An 18,710-nucleotide genomic window follows, 5' to 3' on the forward strand; every position below is an offset into this window, starting at 1 on the left:
GCATTTCAGAATTAAACTGTCTTGAGAGGCCAAATCCTGCTGCTGCATGGCCTGAGCGCCCTAGGATCCGGGCAGAAGGGATGCACACCCCACGGACACACAATCACATCAGGGCTGTTACTGACATCTCGGCGTGACCGGTACTGCTCAGGAGAGCAGGGACGGGCTGGCGAAGTCCCAGCTCACCAGCGGGGCGTAGAGCCACATGGACAGCTGCTCACCAGCTTTGTGCCTTTCCTGTTCTGCTCTTACCTTAACCCAAATTCATACATCTGCAGTGTAGAGAGGTTTTCTGACCCCCACCTTTGTCAAGCCTGCGGACCTTGCTTCCCACACAAAACCGACCAGGAGAGCTCCCGTTCAGTCCCAGGTCCCAACTCTCCGAGGCAAGAGAGAGGGAGAGCAGATGCCACTCAGTATATCAGCATTTGACAGATGACAGCCTGGGGTTGTTAGCAAAGAGTCATACTGCATACCATACTGCACAGCAAGGCAGGAAGCTTTGTGTCAGTTTTAGAGCATTCTCGTTTAGGGAAAGGATGGGTCCAGGAGGCAAGTGAAGGTCTCCCTATAGTCTTGGGGAACTTGTCTGCCTCCCTGTAGTCCTTCTAGTCAGGCTTCTTCCTCTTTATCCTTTACACGTCTACAGAGCAGATCAAAGAGAATAAGGAATAGAAAGAAGCTTACACTTTTCCAGACTCCTGTAGCATCTCCAGCCACTGAGCCTGCTCAAACTCTGATTCGGCTGCTAGAACAATGTTACCCTAGAAGAGGGGAGGGGAGGGGAAAAAAACCTGGGTTAGAGAGGCTGGTGCCTTACGTGCCTCTGTGCACTCGGGGCATGAACTGGACACAGCTAGCACAGCTATGGCAGAGGAGAGCCCACCGCAGGCTTCCACCTCCGCGGGAGGCATCACGTGGGAACAAATAAGTCCCAGGCCTACCACACATTGGAAAGAGATGCACACAGCAAGCGGTCATGGTAGGAATAAAATGATAGGGCAACGTGAGCTCTAGGGCTCCTGAGTATCTGTCCACTGGTCTGCTAGTATCGTAAGACCTGCTGTCAGAAAGAGCAAGTTTCCTTGTTGGTTGTCAAAGCAGGAGCAGCAGCAAAGCCTTGAGAGGACTTGGGATGCTAAGCCACACTCTCTCTCAAGACAGTCCGCCCAGAGAGGGTAGGCATGCCTTGGTGGGGTGGGAAAGACTGCCAATCCAGCTCTGGTCATCAGCAATAAAATGTTTTGTGGGGTTTGGGGTTTTTTTGAGAAGGAAAGAAATCTACTTACATGGAAGTCTTCGTGAGAGATCTTTATGGCATAAGGCATGTTGGGCTCTTCTTTGGGTTCCACGATGCAGCCTCCCAGGGGTATGACACCCTGGGGATAAACCAGAGCGCTCCAATCAGTCAGCAATATCAAGTATAACTATTAACTAACCCGGAGCTGAACTTTCACCCTTGGTCACTTGTGGGCCTCTGCCCTGCCTTGGCTGTCCCAGGAGGGGCAATATACACAGTTCCTGAAAAGCAGAGGGCCTCCCACCCCCACCAGGAGACCTCCAACTGGTATCTGAGAGGCGGTCGAGATGGCTCTCTTGCATTTGTCTTGGAGGGAAGGCTGCTAGCTAGAATACGGAAGCGCGAGCTCTTTTATCAAGGAGGAGGCGATCTCCCAACAGGGGCAGGCGTTGCAGATTCACAGTGCGGTACCATGGGGGAGATTGTGGATCCATCGCAGTCACCACCAGCAGGTCAACACCCCACACATGCTGTGTGGGGACAGATGGGTTGCCTGCTGCCCCTAACCAGGCTGGGTGAAATCAGCACCTTTGGAAGCACATGGGCTTCATCAGCCTCCAGTGACTACAGAGGATAAAAGTGGACTCAGAGCACAGAGTCCCGCCATGAGAGCTCCAGACGGCAGAGCTACGGAGGCTGCTGCTTGGGGCTGAGGGCACGTGGGTTAGCAGGGGCTGGCTGCGACTGCTCATGAGTGCAAGTACAGGTTTGGAACAAGCAGCAACCAAAGCTGTTAGCCCCACCACTGGCTTTGCCAACAGTATTCTGAACAAGATTAGTTGATTAGGAGATCGTGAAAACAAGGGAATACATCTACTATCAGGTAAAAAAAAAAAATTAAAGTCAAGTACCTGCTGAATCATTAAGGAGCCTGAAGAGGTACTGACATGATTCTTGCTTTTTTTGAGGCTTCCCTGGATCTGTGAGAAGTTTGTGACTTACCTCTTCTTCACCTGCTGGGCCCATGGAGGGAGGAGAAGCGAGACAGAATAACCCCCTCTCCCATGCACATGCTGCTCACCTTGGGGTGGATATTGAAGTATCTATTGCTTTCAAAACTCTTCTTCTCACTCTCAGCATAGTAGAGCAGGAAACTTTCCTTAATGATGAAGAACCTTTAAGAAAGGAAATAAATTCTGCTAGAACAGAGGTCGTGGTTCGCAGCACAAGAAAATCTCCACCTAACTAAAGCTGCTACCTGAGCAGAAGAGTTTACTATTCCCACCTAAGCCTAAGGTGAGGTGCCTCACTTCTGCTCATAGCCAAGAGCTAGTGCTCAACACTAAGTGCCAAGTTCAACTGCGTTGTGCTTGCAGCTTACCACAGCGTGCACACACCAGTGTTGAAGGCAAACCATAGCACCATTTACTCACAGGGGAACAGGACAGCGGTCTGTGTCCAAGACAGGAGCACAGCCAAAGCCTTTTGGCATCTTGACCTGTGCGCGGTCTATCTAGCCCATGTGTTGGATTCAACCTATTGGAAGAGAGCTGCTCCTTTTTTTAAGGGTGTCTCATATGGGCTAAGAGCAACTAAAAGCTTATTTTTGCAATCCACTGCCTGCCACCCTCTTTCCTCCCATCTCAGCATAAGCCAGAAGAGAAGAGTTTCCACTGTAACGCTAAGTCATATGGCAGGGAGAGTCACAGGCTAGCATCCCCAAGTGACTCTTGAGGCAAAAGATTGTCTATGAGAGCACTCCGGAGCAGAAATAAATTTTAGAGATATTTTTAAGCAGAGCTCCTGGCAAAGTCTCCTGTCATTGACCTTTGTAAATACAAAGGAAATCGAATTTATTTTTTTTTCTCATATACGTCACATTAAAATGTGCCTTGTTCTGCTCAGTTAGCCTTAGGTATGCTCTGATGAACACTGTCTAGCAGCCACAAAATATCACAGCTTCTGTAAAACCAAGCCTCTAATTTACTGGAGCGTGTCCTCAAAATTGTGATTAAAGGAGTGCCACTCTTAGCTTATTTGGATGTTCAAAATGCCCCTGGGAGAGTCCCTCTTCTCTTCAAAAATTGAGGTTGCATTTACCCTGCAGGCAGATGTATAGGGGAGAGATATCTGACTTAGCTCAAATTTGGTCTAAATCTCTGCAGCGCTCAAAAATGCCGAAGAGCAGGTGAAAAAAAAGGGGACAAGTTTAGCAGGGAGGTTTCAAAAGAGTAAATGACAAAGAAAACATGTTGCACTATTCTGTACATATTTTCTGAGATGAGAAAAGAGGGATTTGGAAGGAAAGTGAAAGGCAATAATCTGAAAATTAATAAAGAATGCCTTTTTACACTGCATAAAACACTGCTGTGTTAATCACTTTCATGTGGTCCCGAGGACAAGAGCTTATGAGGAATCTGGAAAGGATAAGGCCTTTCTGTGAATAATGAGAACATCCCCAGGAAACCCTCCTGCTTCTGGACAGAAAGCCTCCACTGAGAGGGATCAGGAAGACACTTCTCTGGGCAGCACTTTCCAGTTGTGCAGCCTGGGGATTCCTGCACCTTCCTCCGAAGCCACCGTTAGCGATGGGCTACAGGCTGAAAGGTCTGATCCACAAGAGCAATTCTAATACCTCCACCTGCCCATCCCACCCCAGTCCTCTCCTGAAGCAGAGGGCACTGCCTCCAGTAGAGATGGTCACAGCCATTTGGTACCAGTTTGGTTCCTAAAGCTAAAGAAAGAAGTCAAAGCTGGCGGAGAACTATCATTATAATACTAAAATTATATATATCATTATAATATAATATATTATTGATAATAATTATCATTATTATACTCAGGGGAAAGCTTTACCACTTGACCAGCTCCTTATCTCTTGCTCTTCTGCCATGGCTCTGGCAAGAAAAATGAAATTGCCGCATGCCATGGAAACATGAGCCATGGGCTCACAGAAGGGACTAAAGAACACAGAACAAAGTTAAACTTCAGAATGCTTGCAGCTCTGGACCTACTGTGCGCCTGCTCCAAAATGTTTAAAAGTGACAGTCATTGAACACGTGCATATTTACATCCAGAAATCTTCAGAACTTACAAACACCAGCAGCAATTATTGTGCCCCGAATTTTTTCTTCTCCTTGCCCACTCATCTAAACCTGTTCCTGTTGATATCAGAGGTGGGGAGAAGAAGCCAGCTTGCTTCCTCAGCAGGGCACCGTCTTCTTGTTTGATACTCTGGGATCATCATGGTTGACTGCCTAACCTCACCTCTTGTTCCTGACCACAGCCTGGCAAAATCTCTCCAAGGAGAACAGCATGACTCAGCGCAAAAAATCACTCTTCTGCACTGAGGTCATTTAGTCAGTAGCAGATCAAAAAGGTGCTCATTCACAGTGCAGCCTGTCCAGCAAGTTACCTGAGTAGGAGCAATTACTATTCACCTTCCACCCAGGGGACCATCACATTTCCAGCCCGAGCTTGTGTCCCAGTGCACCTCCCAGAGGAGCCGCATCTTACGACCCCTCAGCTGGGAAAGCAATGCGTGACCCCACCTGTGGGGGCTGTCCATACTCAGTCTGTATAATTGTAAAAGGTGCCTAAGATGGACAGGGAGATGGACTGTCCATGGGGCACAACTTGCTTTCCCTATGATGGGAATCTCCATCCTAAACCTCTCGCCAGTGTCACAGATCAGGGACCAGAATGGTTTCCTCATGACAGTAGGCAGGGATGGGAAGGAGCATCCCAGAAAAGGGCAGGGGCTGAACTGCTCACACAACTTTGAGACACCGGCCCATTTAGCAGATGCGTTAGGCACAGCTCTGTGGGACACATAACTGGTAGAGGGGATTCATCAAGGTCTCACCTTTGTGTGAAAAAAGGATTGGTATTTTCAGATATATTTGCATTAATGGCAAAGGCAGCCATGACCCCTGCAGCAGGTTCAGAGCTGACCCTGGCCAAGGCAGATATCAGAGCGAGCTCCACATAATTTCTGTGAGCAGCAGCCTTGTGCCTTCCTGTTTCATTTTTCCTCCCACCTCTTGTCATTAACTCTATAAGAAAGCTTTCTTATGAGTAGCTGCATCTTCACTTTATGTCTCTAATGCTTAGTTCAACAAGGACTTGATTTTTAGAGGGACATATAACCTCATCTGCACAATAAATACAGAAATAACTTCTTTAAAGAACAATCCTGCCTGGCCAAGGGCCTGTGCTTGGTCCAGTGGGTCAGAGTGAACTAGATACTGTGGGCATAAATATGAAAATAAGGAATAAAAACCAACACACCACATGGAATGGAGAAAGTCTATTCATTGCTTCCAACAGTCTTGTCAGTCTGAACAACCTCGAGAAACATTTGCAAGATGGGTAAAGATACTGATCTTTAGCTATGTGTGATTTTTAATCTAAATGTTAACCCCCAGTTAAAGCCAGGCTTTAGTTTGTTACTTACTTTTTGCCTGCTCAGTGCTGCTGATAATCCCCATATTACAGATTATGCTCCAGTGGAATACAAAACCAAAACAAAAACCAGAACAAAGCATAGCACAGTTCTCTGAGAATTTATGTGCCTCTGGCAGATTAATGAACTTTTAGATCGCTGACCTCACAGATGTGGAGAGAATCTGTGGGGATTTGGAATGAAAATGTACAAAATAAGAGTTTAAAAAATAGTAACAACAAAACCCCACAGCAAATAATGAAGGAAAAGCATTGAAAAACTGGTTAGCTGATGGACATAATGTATTTATGCTTAGATTATATTCCCTCATCTATCCTCACCTGGAAGGCAATGACCACTTTAACTTTGACTTTCAGGATGAAGCCTCCATACAACAATACGAGGATAACTGATGCAGCACAATGGAAAGAGGGGTGAAGTGAAGGAGTAGAGGAGAAAGAGTTACAAGACTCAAGGGCAAGCTGAAGACTGAAGCAGCAGCAAGGTGAGTAAGAGCAGAAAGGGAAAAGATGACCAAGGGACAATGGGGAGAGACACCCAGTTAGGACTGGGGGGCTGGAGGCACTGAACCCATATCTGAATTAGGCACAGATGAGCCAGCAGAAGAAAAAGGAGTGCTGGAAAGACAGGGGAAGGTTTTGAATACAAACAAGAAACCAGAAAAAGAAGAGATTTAAAAACAGAGCAGCTTTCAAAAAGCCTGGAGAGCAGCAGCAAAGGTGAGAGAGGTGAGCGGACCTGGCACAGCCATGCACACTCCACATGCCGCACAAGAGCCATTCGCATATGGTCACCCACCCTTGGGTCACCCATGTCCTGTCACTAAATCCTGCACTAAGAAACCACTGAAACCGCAGTGTAACTAAACTGGAATAGCAGAGGAACAGTAACAATCCGAGTGACTTGATCTGCCAGAATTAGACACAACAGCTCTATACTGGACAAGTAGAGATACCTGATCTCTGGGGACAAAGTGCTTTCTTTGTGTCACAGAGGGCTAATGAGATTAATTAGCTAATCTTTGTAAAAGTTTTTGAAGCGACAATGGACTGTGTTACGTGTTTACATTATAAAACTGCAGCAGTCTCACTGGTCCTTCCTTCCAATGGTGGTTTTCTGGGCGCCAGTCCAGGAGCACAGGCAGCGAATCCCTGTTACTACATCAGCCCAGTTCTCTCTCCCTGGGGACGGCTCAGGAAACCGATGGGCAAAGGATCTTTATCAGCACGTCAGCTCAGAGACTGCAGTACCTGTCCCTCACTCTTCCTCTCCTGACAGCTCCAGGCTTTCCTGACTGCCTCCTGCCCTGGTTCCAGGCAGCTGGAGCAGCGCCTGGGCAGGGAGCGGGAAGAGGTGATGCTTCCCGACAGCAACCAGCCAAGTGGGAAGTTTACAAGGATGAGAGGGAAGCACACGGTCTGCTTGACTCACAGCCCCTGTGCTGCTTCAGCAGCTCCCGCTGCCCCTGTGCTGCACGCACACACACTGCTCTGCAGCTGCCTCCCTTCTAGCTTTTTTAGAGCAGAAAACAGTCCTAAACAATCATCCTTTCCATCTGTCCTGTGACCACATCCAGTGACTGTTGGTAGCCACTTTGCTGGAAAACAAGGTTATGTGCATGCTTTGCAGTGCCACAGCCAGGACTGGTCCAAGAGAAGATAAAATTTCTCTCTCAACTGTGCTGTGTTTCCCTCCTTCCAGCAGCACCCTGGCATCTCTGATGGATTTACTCAGAGGTATAAGCATATTTTGTGGTTTGTTCTCTACTCTTTTCAACTCCTAATGTTCCACCTTGCTTTTCTCGTTGACCACTGAGCAGATGCCCTCCTGGAACTGTTCCCCTTAGCCCCAAAGTCTCTCACCTGAAAGGTGACAGTCAGGTTAGAGCCTGACATTTCTGTAAGGGGCTGGGATTACTCACAGTAAAAAAGGATGCGTCACTTCCTATCTGCAAAGTTACAGTGCCCCATTCATGCCACATCCAGGGCAGGTACATACCTTGTGCATTTTATTCCAGACTCCATGCCAGGCTGATGCCGTTACCAGTACAACTTTTGGAGTAGGGAAGAGACTAAATAGCTTGTTGTTAACTGGAAGGAAGAACGGGGTGCAGTTTGGTGGGAAGAGGAGGACCCATAATCAAGGGCCGAGAATATGACTTTCCAAAGACAGTCCAGCAGTGACCCAAGCTTAGACTGGTCAAAAGCACCAGTAAACTCAGAAGACTGTTGCGTCTCTTTTGGAAGGCTATTACTTTACAAGGAAAGAAAATTCACCTTCGGAATAGAACTTCTTCTCTTGGAGACACAGGGGCTAGGATGCTGCTAACAGCATTCCAAAATAAAGCTCTGAAAGGCAGCACGCTCAGACGTCAGCCCTGGCAGATAAACACAGCCATGCTGGTCCAGTGCCAGAAGCACCCAGCCCACTCTCAGTCAGTTGAGCACTCTCAGGCAGCACACAAATACTTAGGCTGCAGGACAGACCATTGTGTGGGCAAGGGAAAGGACTGAGAGTGCTCCAGACAACTGCCTCATGTCAAGTCTTGCTGTCTTCACAGGTGCCATCAGATGCCAGCCCTGACTAAAACAAGGCTCTGCTATCCCTCCCTGCATAACCTCTACTGCTGTGAAATCCCCAAACCTGGGATTTCAATCACCAAAGCACTGGACACCGTGCCTGGACTTTTTTCCTTGATCCATTATCCACTCAGGCTCCATCTTTCCCTTAAACATTTGCTTTTCCTCTCAGTGTCTCCAGCAGCACTGTTGCTACAGCCAAATGAATAGGATCAAGCCAGTAAGTACCAAGCATCTCTTAACAGCCACACAGACTCATCTGCATGGCTGATGGCCTGATGTGATCAATCCTCCTGTTGCGTGCTGGTTTATCTCCCATATCTTGGGAAGACTTTCCTTGGGACAGGGAGTAGTAATATTGTCCAGAGCAAAATTACTTCACAGCAAAGTTACTACCTGTAAATACCAAACAGATTAAAAGTAGTAATCTGAGATTTCAGGACAAAATCTACATTGCTCAGAGATCAGATCCTCAACTGTATCTAGCAATAGTCAATTCTTTCTCTTAATTTAACTGGAGCAGGAAACATCTCTTCTCCTTTTCATAAAATAATGCACTTGACCAGCCATGTCTTGGTGGGCATGGAGGTTAAGGGGGAGAATAGATGAATTGCTCCTTATCCCCCCATAATGACCAACTTCTAATAACATGCAAGATTTTTTACTTTAAAGGAAATCTCTCCTGCGATAAAAAAAATCTTATCGTTCCATCTGTTCCAGCCTTTTTACTCCAGAAACCCCTTCCTTCCAAACCCTACAGATTCCCTGTGTTCATCTCCCACTGACCTGTCTCTGGTGCCCCAGGACCCTCAGCTGCCATGCTTGCAGCTAACCTTCCACACCACCCCATCCCACAGTCACCTCCCCATCTCTTCCCACCTGCTATCACTAAAATATTTACCACTTGCTGAAGATGGGGGTGACTTCTAGGAATAGAACAGCACCAAATAAATAATGACAGAGAGAGCAGAGATGGGCCATTTGCCTGCAAGAAATTTTAATTAGGAAGAAAAAAAGCCTTTTAAGAATTTCTCCTCCGTGGCAAATTACCTTCCCCTCTGTTATTCTGTCCACTTCTTTTCCATAACACAGTCAAATTAGTTTCCAGACATAATTCATTTAAATATCAATGTCTGGGAGCTGAGTAGGGAGCATCAGCACAAATTCTCTCCTGGGTGAAAAAAGGCCATCGTTTGGGGGGCAGGGATGGGGTGGGTGGGGGAGTACAGCATAAAACCTGCATCCAGGTCAGAGATTGCTACAAACACAAAACTGCTTCCCAAGCAACATTTAACTATTTTTCAGGCCACACCATCTTCACAGGTCTATTAGACTAGACAGCACTGTGGTTACTACACAGCGCAAAACTGGGAAAGCTGGGTTTAGAAATGGATTTGATGTGCCTACACTGCAGACTGCAGCAAAAAGGTACGCACAAAAGGTAAGTACCCGAGGTAGCCGACAGACATTGCTCATGTGCAGGTTAATTTATTCTTCCAAAAAGCCTTGACACACACACTGTGCTACAAAGGCTACAAAACTGCCTTTCAGCTCCAGAGGTAGCTCCGGCTTCCTGTGCTGCCTTTTGTTAATGACTTATTTGTGTCTTTCCCCAGTGGAAAGGTGAGGTGGGGGAAGAAAACAACATTACTTTGCTTTTCTGGCAGACTTTTTCATCTGCTGGTATCAAACTACTAAAGGCGGGTAAGTACTACTATCCTTCTTTAATAGATCATGACAACAAATCCTGGGTCACAAAACATATCTCTGGCAGTGGTAGGGTGAAAATGCAAGTTTCTCAGCTGCCAGTCTTCTAACTGAATCACTTGGCAATGACATCTATCAGCAGTGACATTAATCTGCCATCCAGGAGTGCTGTAAGGTTTAATGCATTGGATCATGTACCCCCCGTGAGCAATGAGAAAGAGCTGCACTATGTTTCTGTGCGAATACCCATCCATAAACAGTCATGTCTCATCATTTGACAGCCAGCAGAAAACTCTCCTGTGAGATTCAGTGATTCACATAAAGAAACTACACCAACTTTAAACCTCAAACTGACCTTCACTTCAGTATTATAGAACATATTTCTGTCCTTGGTAAAAGGTTATAGCAAATGCTTTCCAGCTCCAAGCTTCCTGGCTGCTGATACACAACACACAGCAGCAGCTTACAACTTCCTAGCAGCAGATGGGAAAGAATTCAGAGCCACCTTCTCCCCAGGGAAGATAGTCTGCATTTGCTGTTCCAAGCGTGCCATCACCATCACGCAGCACAGCAGTACTGATGCTGGTCCACAAACCTCTGCAGACCATACACATGCACACACAGTCCCACATGCACAATCAGTCCAGCTTAGCCATCTCGTACCCAAAGGACTCAAAGAGCTTTAACAAGTGCTAATGAACAAAGTCAAGCAGTTCAGGGGCAAAATATAGGAGCTGACTTTTCCTCTTTCATGAAATGATCGTAGGATAATTATCCAGAGGAGGCAGCTAGTCCCTGTTCCCACCCTGGAGTACACGTTGCACAGGGACTGAGCAGATAAAGAAGAAAGCACAATGAGGTGCCATGTGTGTAAAGCAGACTCAGAACAGCAGGGAAACTATGCCCAAAGTTTCACCCCTAGTCTCTGCCTGGCTAGCTGCACTTGAAGAGCCAAGCACTCAGGCTCTAACTTACCCCAGCATCCTTAGGCTTTGTATTTCACCCGAGCATCCCTCAGCGACTGTAGCTTACCTCCTGGACCATTTGGCTGACTGCCTCCCAAAGGGTCTCTTCCAGAGCACGCCGTACAGCTGCACTTTGGTACTGATGTCCAGAGCATCTGAATCTGCCTGCTCCATGGATGGAGAAGGGGATACGGAACTGGATTTTGAAGCGAACATTATAGATGGATCTGGTTCTAACTCTCTCCCTCTGCGCGGCAGCTCAGGGAATCCGATTAAATGCAATGAACCAGAAGGACGTAACCAGCCACTCCAAGCGGCAGACGGAGAGACTGGGCTATGGTTTGAATCAATAACTTGACTGCTCAGCACTCAGTCAATAATTCTCTCCCTGATGCACAGATGATGAGAGTTTCCTCATTGCGTATTACTTCCTGATGCATTACAGACAGCACACATCCCAGCCCAAGGAAAAAAAAGAGTGAAGAGAGCCAGAGATCAGGAACACAGAGAGGCAGAAAAAGCTCATCAGAGAGAAAGCTCCCAGCAATAACATAAGCCAAAATACATCTGCACCGGAGCTGGCTTGGAAGGTTATTTCACTCAACATTGCAGCACCCCAGACAGAAATCAGGGCAAGATGGACGTTTTACTGTCAGGCATCTCTTACTCTGATACACACCCCCAAAATATTGCACTTGGAGACAGGTTCTTCTCATTTGTCCCAAGGAAAAAGGGAGCAGAATGGGTGGGAGCCAGCAAGTTCAATAAGATTCCCTCTGCCATTGGAAGGCTTTTGCTGTGCCAGCCTGGCGCTGGCCACCCAGGTACAGTTCACGTGGCTGCTGGATTTGGACTGGGCAGTGTCCATGCTGCACGCCTTGCTCAGCCTTAAAGGGCCATTGCTGATCAAAGTTACGAGTATAAAATTCTGCCTGCCTCCGTGCCTTGCTGCATCTTGGAGATGTGGCAAGCGCAGCCTCTGCCCTGCCTCTTAGGTACCAGCTCCTTCCTGGCCACAGCACAGAGACGTAGGAATATGTCACACAGCTCAGGTGAGTCTCCATTCACCTCCCGTTTAGTACTCTCACAACAAGCTTTTTATTCTGGTTCCCTAAGTCCTTGTTCCTCTCTTGAAACCCACCCTCCCTGCAGAGATACAAACACAGCCCTCCAAAAGAACCTGTCTTTTGTAATGCCCACAGGAAAGCACGTTAGCATCATATTGTTCCTTCCCGCATCCTGCCTTCCCACCAGGATTACGATTTGGGGAAGAACTGCCTGCATTGTGCCTGGTAAAACATCCGGAGTTTTGGGGTATCATATAACCAATACAGACACATACATGCTGTGAGGCATCTGCTCCTGTTTTAACCTGTGCCATCCTATGTGTATCGAGTTTGATGCTCTAATTGCTAAATGTCAGCCCTTCCCAGTGCAGTTATTCAGAAGTGACACACTGCAGACACACGGTCCTCTCTCATTCCTGGAGATTAGAAACCTGGGACATACCATACGCTAGATCACAGCACTGGGGACAGGCTCGCTTAGCTTTATATGGTCACAGGCACTTGCAAAGCATCTTAAATAGAGGAAACACAGACAGCCCGCCTCCAGCTCACAAGGTGCATTTGGTATTAGAGAAATTATAGATGCAGGTCCCTGATAAAAGTGTCTATTGACCGCTAGATGCGAGAGTCAGCAAACTCGATGCTTTGTTACTTTCTCTCATCCTGCCTTTGACTGGCCTTTTGGTCCCAGACAGGACGTGTCCCGAGCAGCGTCAAAGACCATCTCAGAGTGACATTAAGGGAGAGGGTGGTGAACAGAGCAGAGCAGCAGATACTGCCTCCATCTCACCTGAGCCTCAACTCTTGAATACACCACTGCGTTGCAGAAGAGAAGTATTAATGCTGTAGTGACCATTCCTCACACTGCACTGAGAAGAAACTACTACTCATAATCAGGAGAGGAAAAAGGTTCCCTGGAATTATGTTGCACAAAGGGTAAAAAGGATTCTGGGCCCAACGGCATCACCTTAATTTATAAATGTGGAGTGAAAAGACACAGAGCTCCCATGTAAGGATGATCCAGCGCCCCTGCCATTGCACTGCACTGGCGATGCAAAGATCTGATAGCAGTGACCTGCAGATTTTCATCCTTTGCTTCTTTACTTATTTTTATCTTGCACAAATCAAGAGAGAGAAAGAGGTCTCTAGCTCCCAACATCAAAAAAACTGAGATATTGTTTCCTCTGGAGACCTCTAGGACAAGCAAGGGACTGAGTAGTCACAGCAAATTCTTTAGAGTGCGCAGCCGCAGGGGAGGGAAAGAGAAACTTGCTTTTGTCAAGTGACCAAGAGTTAAACATGGGCAGGAGCCAGCAACACTAGGGCAGTAATAGCAGTGGGGTGGATTTTGTAACTGCTGGTGTCTGGACAAAGCAATCTGTAATAACAGTGGTTATGTTAACATTTCCTTTACGTGTGTACTAGCCTAAATAAATTGGGGGCCCATCTGAAGGGAAGAGCAGGAGAGCAACACAACCGGTCCGAGCAACTTGCCTCTCACAAACAGAAGGTAACAGCATAACGGCCACCTTAAAGATTCTTCGATATTACTTCTGTCAGATGCAAAACTTACTTCAACTGGACAGGAACTTCAGGATCAAGAGAACAGTGTCACAAAACCCGGCCGGGAGAAAAGGGTCCACCACAGTAAGGAGAGCTGTGTCCTGCAGAAGCGCCTTCTCCAAATTCCAGGGGACAGAAAGCCTTAGGAAAGCACAAGCAGACTTGGTTTTGCTGCAAGCTCTTGGTGAAACCTAATAGCCCAAAAGCACATAGACATTTATACAGAGATAATAAATTTGTATTTAATCTGGGAGCTCACCATTTAATAAGAGCAGAGGAGGGAGACCCAAGTATACAAGACCTTCACAGGACAACCGTGTGACACCAGTGCAAAAAGAAAAATGCAGTTGTGGTCTGCATTGTAAGTGAAGGCAGACATAAGCCCTTGTGCCAGACCCACACACAATCCCTTCTGTACAGTTCTGGCCAAACAGATTCCCTGGCCCTGAAGAGATGCAGAAAAAGACTCGAGGGATGATCACAGGTCACAGGTATAGCTAACTCATAGTATGACAGGAGACTAAAAGGACTTCACTTGTTTAAATGAGAGCAAAGGGGAAAATTTGACTGCTGTCTAGTTTCAGGCATTCTTTCCCCTCTTAATGTATTGGTAAAGGTTGATGCTTGCAATAGAACAAACTGACCTAAATTGGCCATGAATAGATGAGAAGGTGTGTAACTGTCACAGGAAGGGGGTTGTGGAACTGCCTCACAAGAGCAGCAGAGGCAAAGACATTACTTGGTTGGATCCGTTACACACAAAGCAACGTGAAGTGGCCGTACCTTCCAGAGATACAGATTAGGCTCACTCGCTTTCTCTGAAACATTTTTGCTCCAGAATAATAATTTAAACATTTTTAGATGGATGTTTCAGTCTTGATGGCTCATAGGGGACACACAACTGTACATTCTGGAGAGAAAGCACTGGAGCTTTACTCAGAAAATCTTCCTGCAGAGAGAAAGGTTGTACTGATACAGGAATTATTTTGCTAATACGTTGTCCCTACTTTTCCTACACATCAAGCCAATAAAATTTTGCTCAAAAAAACCTTTGAAGCAGACAGCAGTGCAAGCTAGTACAGAAGTAACACTCCATCATCACAGGCCACCCTCCAGCTGAAAGATGCTCCCTTTCAGTTTAAGGATACATATACTGGCTAACTGCAGTCAATGAGGAGGCTTGTATTTTATTATTTTTTTAAGTGAAAAGTTATACCTTTATGTTCTGGGCAGCCTTACAATAATAGTTTATGCAGAAAAGCACAAACTAATCCTTAGGCTGGGGCCAGGAAGTCAAGATTTGGATCAGAGCTGCGGCAGAGTTGGAAAGATTCAGAACTTGCCTTCCCATATGGATTCCCTTTCCTCTTACAGCTTCTGATAGGCTCTGCAGCCGTTTTCAACCCAAAAAACCATTAGCAATTATGGAAGATATTAGCAGGTACCTGGAACAATGTCGAAAAATTAAAAAAAAGTCCAGCTCAGGTTTCATTTATGATATATCATTCTTACATGTGACATTTTATCTTTGCATCTATCAAAATGATGTTCCAGCTTCCCAGATGTACAGCTGTGTACAGAGACTATTTTAAATAGAACAAAAGCAACCACCATCCCTCCATCCCTAGTGCAATACATTGACAGATTATGTTTCCTTTGCATGTGGTTAAATTCTTAGTGTCAGATCAGAAGGCAGAGCTGTCCTGCAGAGCTCAAAGAAAAGAGTTATTCAGCAAACAGTCATTGAAGTGAAAAGCCTTTGTAGATTTATAACCCCATCTGACATCATCCCGTGATGAGAATCATGTGGTCTCAGTGTCCTGTTCCAGACAACGCCCTCCACCAGTCCCAGCCCTTCCAACCCACCCAGATCCATGTTGGATGGCCCATGAGTCATATTAAACTATTAGCTGTGAATATAGCACCACTTCAGGAAACTTCCAGGAAGACAGAAAATAAGATGCCAGTTTACTGAAGCAAAGGGATTTGATAGCAAGCAGCCAGCCCAATAGCCTTGTGGACAGTAAGCACTCACAGCCTGGCTTTTGGGGGGTGGCTTGTTCAGGGACTGACACCACAGTCAATGACTGTTTCTCTCAGCATCTGCGGTGGACTGACCCTGGCTGGACACCAGGTGCCCACTAAAGCTGCTCTATCACTCCCCTCCTCAGCTGGACAGGGGAGAGAAAATATAATAAAAGGCTCGTGGGTCAAGATAAAGACAAGGAGAGATCACTTGCCAGTTATCATCATGGACAAAACAGACTCAACTTGGGGAAAATTAATTTAATTTATTACCAATCCAATCAGAGTAGGATAGTGAGAAATAAAACCAAATCTTAAAACACCTTCCCCCCACCCCTCCCTTCTTCGCAGGCTTGACTTTACTCCTGATTTTCTCTACCTCCTCCCCCTCAGCAGCACATGGGGACAGGGAACAGGGTTTGGGGTCAGTTCCTCACACGCTGTCTCTGCTGCTCCTTCCTCCTCAGGGGCAGGACTCCTCACTCTTCCCCTGCTCCGGCGTGGGGTCCTCCACGGGCTCCAGGTGGAGATCTGCTCCACTGTGGACCTCCATGGGCTGCAGGGGGACAGCCTGCCTCACCATGGTGTTCACCATGGCCTTCCCCATGGGCTGCAGGGGAATCTCTGCTCCGGCACCTGGAGCACCTCCTCCCCCTCCTTCTTCACTGACCTGGGTGTCTGCAGGGTTGTTTCTCTCACATATTCTCACTCTTCTCAGACAGCTGCTGTTGCATAGGGGTTTTTTCCCCCCTTCTTAAATCTGTTATCCCAGAGGTTCTACCACCATCACTGATGGGCTTGGCCTTGGCCAGTGGCGGGTCCATCTTGGAGCCGGCTGGCATTGGCTCTGTCAGACATGGAAAAAGCTTCCAGCAGCTTCTCACAGAAGCCACCCCTGTAGCCCCCCCACTACCAAAACCTTGCCATGCAAACCCAATACATGTATCTGAAGGAGAAAATTTCTTTTTTTTTTTTTTAAATCCTACTAAGAGATCTCTTCTGAAAGAAGACTCATTCACTGTGGTGGTGGTTTTTTTGTTTGTTTTAAAAAATGGTTTCTGCTAAACAGGCATTTTTTAGGGACTTTAGAATACAACAGAGTAGTCAGCTACATTAGAAAAAGCTTCCTCCAGAAGATAGCCCATAGGCTTCCTGCAATACCCCAGTTTTTCCCCCATCAAGCCTAAATACCACGAAGTAATCACATGGCTTACATAAAAAATACTCAGTACTGGAATAGTTAAATAGGCTGCTTCCAACAAGCAGCTTGTTCAACAGCAGTAAATAAATACAGCCCTACTTGCTTTCTGGCTTTCCTTAGATTATGAACCCACCAGCACATGCTCCCTTCCCCTCCTCCCTGGGGAAGGGCAGCACTGCATGACCATGGTGACTGCTGCCTAACCAGTCGCGTTGCTCAGGCAGCCCCAGCCAGCCAAATCCCAGTCCCAGTTCTGAGGCTGTGGGAGGGCCCAGCGGCCATGCGTACACTCCTCCTCATGGGGAGCAGCGGAACCTCCATGCACAGGGACACGAAAGAACAAACCTTTCCCCGAAAAGGTTTTATAACAGTGTTCAGAGCTGGTAAGCTTGCTGCTTAACCTGCAGACCACCTGCATTTCTATTTACCTTTCCTAGAGCATTTGATTTTACCTCCATCTTACCTGCTTGTGATCAACATCATTCAACCTGATCCCAAGTGTGACAACAGCAACAGTAGAGAGTTACCAAGGATGTGGTTTGACCAGGTGACACAGCTCAGCAGCAATGGCTTAGCCAGCTCTGCTGGAAGCTTTCTGCACAGAAAACAGCAAAGTCAAGTTGAGGGACTACCTATGACATGCATACACATGCCACGTAAGTAGCACTGACTACATAAAAGCCAGCTCAGCAATTTTTAAAGACTTTACTGTCCTTTGCACCCTGTGGTGCCAGAGCACTCAGAGATCTAGCAAACAGATCAGAGGCAAGGTTTAGAGCCGTTATTTCAGAAGTCAGCACAGAGCTTCAAGGTGCAATTGCTTACTCAGTCCTGTTAATTCTGAGCACAGAAAAGGTGTTGCCTTCATAATGAGTTCAGTACAACAGGGCTTAGCTTCCAGCCCTGGCAATATCCCTACCTGACTTAAGCATGTAACTTGATTTCTCTCAGCCACAGTTCCTCACCTATGACACTGGTACTAAATTCAGAACATCATAAGAATACATATACCCATACAGTAGTTTGGGTACAACGGCCAGACAAAAAAATCCCGCAAAAGAGAAGGATTTGTTAGAGATTTCTTGGCAGAATAATGGATGGGAAAAATGTAATACCTCTACATATTAACACAGGCAAACAACTGGAGCACCATCAACACTTAAGATCTGACAACACAGTCCAGCAAGTAGTAAATGAGGTCCAGGGCTGATGGCTGCCCACTCTGGAGAAGCACACTCCTTAGCTGTTTCAACATCAGTCAGTAGATCTGAACTCTCACTCCAAGTTTCTAGAACAGGGTTAGGTGCAGGACTACTTTCTACAAGGTGTTTCTCAACTGCAAAAGTTTAGATATTGATTGCAGTCCACTAATTTCTACTTTGTTCCCTCTGGTCAAAACAGGGAAAGAAGTCATAGGCTTAACTTTTAAACAATAAATACATATCCAGAAAGCAGAATTGGCTAAACCATGTTTTCATTTAATCTAAAGTCCACAAAATGCCCAGCACACACACACAGACCATAACTGCTTTTGCATACACATTCAATGTTCCCTTTACCCCTACCATTATTATGATCATTGAAGGCAAGGCCTTAAAAAGCTAAGGACACTACAATTAGGCCTTCATTCAGGAGTGGAAACTGCAGGGACCACAACACTGATGTTCTTCACACCCTTCACCTATACATTCTGTTATATCCCTCAGCTCTAATCTGCAGCAGCCTCCACTCCCAAGTTTCTCTCTCTCGGTCCTGCTCACAGCCAGTCACTGTGAGCTCAGGGCTCCTGCTGTACGCATACACAGGACAGGAACAAGACATACTTCTTGCCTCCTTCCTATCTGCATTCTCAAGGAGTTATCTAAATAGAGACACAAAGATATACTGGTGCCACCTAT

At 46.5% G+C, this 18,710-nt stretch overlaps 1 protein-coding gene across 3 annotated transcripts in view; it reads right to left on the reverse strand.

Annotated features, from left to right (window-relative positions):
- PLEKHD1 (pleckstrin homology and coiled-coil domain containing D1) overlaps positions 1–11,783 on the reverse strand; it is a 31,368-nt gene extending 19,585 nt beyond the window's left edge. The window contains exons 1-5 of one of the 3 annotated variants that reach the window (XM_052782350.1): positions 11,636–11,736; positions 11,024–11,387; positions 2,322–2,415; positions 1,290–1,379; positions 688–764 (exon numbers count right to left, since the gene is read on the reverse strand). In XM_052782350.1, coding sequence (XP_052638310.1) covers positions 688–764; positions 1,290–1,379; positions 2,322–2,415; positions 11,024–11,172 — 410 coding nt within the window. In that variant the 5' untranslated portion in view covers positions 11,173–11,387; positions 11,636–11,736. Of the gene's footprint in view, positions 1–687; positions 765–1,289; positions 1,380–2,321; positions 2,416–11,023 lie in introns of all 3 variants that reach the window. The other 2 variants (XM_052782351.1, XM_052782352.1) reach the window with 2 other exon arrangements.
- Between the last annotated feature and the right edge of the window lie 6,927 nt (positions 11,784–18,710).

The sequence above is a fragment of the Harpia harpyja genome, chromosome 3 (assembly GCF_026419915.1).
Source record: "Harpia harpyja isolate bHarHar1 chromosome 3, bHarHar1 primary haplotype, whole genome shotgun sequence".
Taxonomy (NCBI): Eukaryota; Metazoa; Chordata; class Aves; order Accipitriformes; family Accipitridae; genus Harpia; species Harpia harpyja.